The 4938-nt window shown below is 50.3% G+C and overlaps 1 protein-coding gene across 1 annotated transcript; it reads left to right on the top strand.

The window, feature by feature from the left end:
• The first annotated feature begins 1158 nt into the window (after positions 1 to 1158).
• On the top strand, positions 1159 to 4938 carry C15H9orf131 (chromosome 15 C9orf131 homolog). Its single transcript, XM_050760753.1, has 2 exons — positions 1159 to 1436; positions 1814 to 4938. Exons 1-2 carry the CDS (start codon positions 1206 to 1208, stop codon positions 4823 to 4825), a joined length of 3243 nt encoding a protein of 1080 aa, XP_050616710.1. The 5' UTR covers positions 1159 to 1205; the 3' UTR covers positions 4826 to 4938.

Genomic DNA, 4938 nt, shown 5'->3' with positions numbered 1-4938 from the left:
AACTTTTTAAAAAGAGGCAAAGGCAGAGGAGAACAAAGGAAGGAAGAAGTTAACTTGTGGAATGCTGAGAAAGGTAAAAACACCTTCAAATACAGAAGAGGAACAGGCTATGACCTAATGCTTGCTTGGACCAATATAAGCATGCCAGGGCAAATATTTAGGCTAAATTGTGGAAACTACATTGATTTCTTTATTATGGCTAGCAGATATTTAAGAATGTTAGCACAAGTATTTGAATAAATTTTGCTTCTAAGAGAAGTTACTATTTATTCCTAATTAGACGGAGAGGAAAGTCTTTGAAAAGGAACCATTACTTTACTTTTTCCATCCTCAAAACAACCCTATGTAGTAAGTAATAACATTATTGTGCTGGGTACAGTGGCCCATGCGTGTAATCCCAGCTTCTCGGAGGCTGAGATAGGAGGCTCTCTTGAACTCAGGAGGTCAAGACCAGCTGGGGCAATACAGTGAGACCCTGCCTCTAAAAATAACATGCCAGGCAAGATGGCTCACGCCTATAATCCCACCACTTTGGGAGGCCAAGGCAGGAGGATCCCTAGAGCTCAGGAGTAGAGACCAGCCTGGGCAATATGGAGAGATCCCGTCTCTACAAAAATAAAAAATATAAAAATTAGCTGGGCATGGTGGCACATGCCTGTGGTCCCAGCTACTCAGGAGGCTGAGGCACGAGGAGCACTTGAGCCCAGGAGGTTGAGGCTGCAGTGTTGTGATCACACCACTGCACTCCAGTCTGGGTGACACAGTGAGATGCTGTCTCAAAATAATGGTAATAATAAATATCTATAAAATAAAGATAATGATATCTTATCAAACTACTTAATCTTTTCAGTGCCTCATTTTTCTTATCTAGCTATACAGATAAGAAAAATGAGGCACTGAAAAGATTAAGTAGTTTTGAGTTTTCACAGGTAGGAAATGACAGAGCTATGATTTGAATAAGGCAGTTAGGTGCTAGAATCCATGTACTTAACCACAATGCCTGAAGCATAATTCTGAACTGGGCAATCAAAAGGGGATCACCCACATTTCACTGAGTGAGGCAGGAATTGCCTGATGGAGGAAATTTTTTTTCGTTCTAAATTCAGGAAGAAGGCTGTTAAGCCCAGGCCTCTGTGGGGGATGGGAGTTCTTTGTTCTGTGATGCAGTGATGACCTCAGGGTAAACTGCCACAAGGCTAAGGGAAATGGAATGGCTGCTGGAGGACCTGCTCGGGGCTAAGGGGGATATGGGGCTTCTCTGGGGCCAACTGACCCATACCCTAGCCTGCAGACACTGCGGCAGCAGCTGCTTCCAGAGTCCAGGAAATCTGGTGACACTATTCTTATTCATGGTTTGGCAGATTCGGAGATGGTGGCAGCTTGGGAGGTTGCGACAGCTTCATCCCTGGTGCTCTGGGAATATGGTGCAAGGCAAGGTGGGTGACCTGTGACTGTACAGCTGGATGAATGACTGCTGACACCACATGTGAGGTCATTGGTATGAATGTGGGCCCAGGTGAGTGACTATAAGCCCTAGATGTGAGGCTGGGTGAATAACCACTGACATTAGATTTGAAGCCAGGTGAGTGACCATGGACTCCAGATGTACAGCTATGTGAGGGAATACTGATCCAAATGAGGACTGGGTAATGACCATTAATACTAGATGAGCAGCTGTGCAGGTGACTGACCACACATGTGGGATTGGTGAGTAACTGTCCACTCTGGATACGGAGTAGACTGAGTGCCTCATAACAAACCCTGTGTATCCAAATAGGCTTCATGCCTGAGAGTATCTTTCTCTACTTCCCAGGACCTACCACTTCTGCACCATGTGGCCCTCCTTGATCGCCTGTGCAAGCAGAAATCAGAAGTGGAGGAAGAAGGGGAAGAGGAGGAGGAAGAAGTGGAAGACGAGGCATCTCTGGATCCACTGAAGCCATGTTCTCCTACCAAAGAAGCTCCCACTGGAGAGCAAGCCACTCCAGCCCCACCCCAGCCATCCTGTGGTTCTGAGGGCCTCCTCAAGGCCACAGGGATACCAGAGCAAACAGTCACGCAGCCCGTGAGCCCTTCAAGATCCTTCCCCATCTTCCAGATTCTGACCAGCTTTCCTGTGAGGCACAAGATAGCATCAGGCAACCACCGGCAGCAGAGAAAAAGCCAGCTCTTCTGGGGTCTCCCCTCTCTGCATAGTGAGTCCTTGGAGGCCATCTTCCTGAGCTCAGGTGGCCCCTCTCCTCTGAAGTTGTCTGTTTGTTCTTCTGTCTTCTTCAACAAGCTTGCCTTCCTACCTAGGTCCAACCTGTTGCTTCCCCAGTATCACTCCTCAGCCCAGTTTTCTACCCATGAGGCCCATACTATGGAAGATCTAGAAGGGATGGTCCCCGATCCTCAGCTGCTTCCACCTCCATCTTCTCCTTCTGTCTCATCATTACCCCTCCATCTGAGGTCCTTCCCTGTAGACCACAAGGGAGTTTTATCTGGCGCTGAGGCACCCACACAGTACCCTGGAACCAGTCCCCTGGAAGTTCTCCCTGGATATGAGACTCAGTTGGAAACCACAAGACACAAAAAGATGCCCCAAGCTTTTGAGCCTCCGATGCCACCCCCCTGCCAATTCCCAGCTTCTCTGTCAGAACCCAAAGAAGTTAGCCCTGAAGGAGGACTTACTACATCTAAGGACTTCTTGGGAACCATGGGATACAAAGAGAAACCTCAGGCCTCTGGGTCTTCACTGCCAGTCCCTTGCCCTTCCCTGGACTCCCTGCCAGAACTCCAGGGAGAGAGTTCCCTGGAAAATCCATCCAGATATAAGCCCCAGTGGGAATGCACAGAAAACTCAGGAAACCTCTGGGCTTTTGAGTCTCCAGCCTTGGACCTCAATCCAGGGCTCTCTGGAACCAGCCCTGAATGTGTCCCACCAAGATATGAGACACCATGGAAGGGCATGCAGAGTAGAGAAAATACTTGGGTCCCTGCAGACCCAGTTTCACCTCCCGGCCTTCGCTCAGTCCCTCTCCTGGAGTCTCTAGTAATGGGCCTCCAGGGAGTCCTGTCTGAATCCAAAACGTTGTGGGAGACCATGGGGCAGAAAGAGAACCTCTGGGCATCTGATTCCCCAGACCCTGTTCATAGCGCATCTCCAACTTCCCTTATGGAGCCACACAGAGTCAATCCTGGGGAAGGCCTCACTACATCAGAAGCTACGTGGAAAGACACTGAGCATTCCAGGAATTCCTGGGTTTCTAGGTCTCCATCTCTGGCCCTCAGCCCACTCCCAGCTCTTGCACTGGAGCCACTCAGAGTTAGATCCATGGGGGTCCTGTCTGATTCTGAAGCTAGATATGGAAACATACGAAAGAGAAAGAACTCCTGGGCCTCTAAGCACCCAGTTTGTAACTCACCCCAAGACCTGCATGGAGTCAGCCCTCTGGGAGTCTTGTCTGATTCTCAGTCTACTGTAGGGGAAATGGAGCAAAAAGAAAACTGTGTTCCTGTGTTCCCAGGTGGGGGCTCCAATCCATCCTCAAACTCTGTTTCAAAGTCCCACATAAGTGAGCCTATCGCAGACCAAAGCAACTGTAAGCCTGATGGGGAAGCAGTGGAGCAAGGAACGAACCACTGGGCCACTGAGCTCCCAGCCCCCAGGTCACTCTGTACTCCTCTACCAGAGCCACACATTGACCTTGAATTTGTGTGGAGAAATGTGCAACAAAGAGAAGTTCCCCAAGGCCCCAGCCCTCTGGCAGTGGATCCCCTACACCCAGTGCCCTGGCCTCCCACCCTAGCTGAAGCTGTGAAGATTGAGCGCACTCATCCTGGTCTACCCAAGGGACAGACGTGCCCAGGGGTTAAGGCAGAGGTCCCACACTCCCAGAGAGGGACTGTCCCAGAGGTGCTCACCCATCCTAGGATCCATGCCTGGCAGTGGAGTAGAGAGTTGAAACTCAGGCTGAAGAAACTGCAGCAGAGCTCTGCCTCCAGAGCCCTTGGACCAAGTCAATCATTTTGCAGCTCCCCTATTCTGAGCTCCACAATTCCAGACTCCTGGGGACTCCCTTCCCGCCCACCACAGCAGATTTATCCCCCTAATCCATGCCCCCACTCTTCAAGTTGTCATCCTCAAAAAGTTCAGGGCACAGTACCTCAGCCTGTCCAGTCCTTCCACTGTCATCACTCCCAATCCTCTTCCCAGATTCAGTCACAGGAATCTGGCAGGGCAGAACAAGGATCTCAAAGAGGGGAGAAAATGAAGGGGAAGATGGTGAGCCAGGTCCCATTCCAAGGGTCATTTGTACACATGGAGGCTGGTGTGAACTATCCATCTCCGGGCCCAGGAGAACCCTCAAACTCTAAGGTTCTGGTCTCAGACAAGAGAAAGGACAAGGCTTCAGCCTCATCCTCAGCCAAAAAAGGAGAGCACCCTAGAAAACGCAAAGCAGGAGACCATAGAGGAGGGACTGCAAGGTTGGGGTTATCCACAGTCACAAGGAAGAACCACCCCACCCAGGCCAGAAGCCTAGTAGAGGCCCCTGTAAGCACATTTCCTCAAAGGTATCAACACAGGGGCCAGAGCTCTCAACACACTGCTTTTCCCCAGCTGCTTCTCCCCAAAGCTTCGGGTCCCCAGGATCAGCCAGAGGCAGGTCTGAGAGCAAGTGACATCCTGACTCCTCACCACTGGAAGCACTGTCCTTGGGCCCACATGGAGAAGCATCTCTCCTCCCCTACCCTCAAGGCTTCCCTTGCCAGGGGTTTCCAAAAGGTGTTAGCCAAATGCCTGAGTAACCATCGACCCCTACCCACCAAATCTAGTCAGTAGAGAAAAGGCTGGTAATACTGGCACTTGGTATGCCAAGACCTGAAGCCAAACCAGGGGGATGGTGGGGATGTGGAGACAAGAAATGGAAATTCTAATAAACTAGCTGAATTAGA

Source organism: Macaca thibetana, chromosome 15, assembly GCF_024542745.1.
Source record: "Macaca thibetana thibetana isolate TM-01 chromosome 15, ASM2454274v1, whole genome shotgun sequence".
Classification (NCBI taxonomy): domain Eukaryota; kingdom Metazoa; phylum Chordata; class Mammalia; order Primates; family Cercopithecidae; genus Macaca; species Macaca thibetana.
This window is presented reverse-complemented; position numbering and strand designations above follow the sequence as displayed.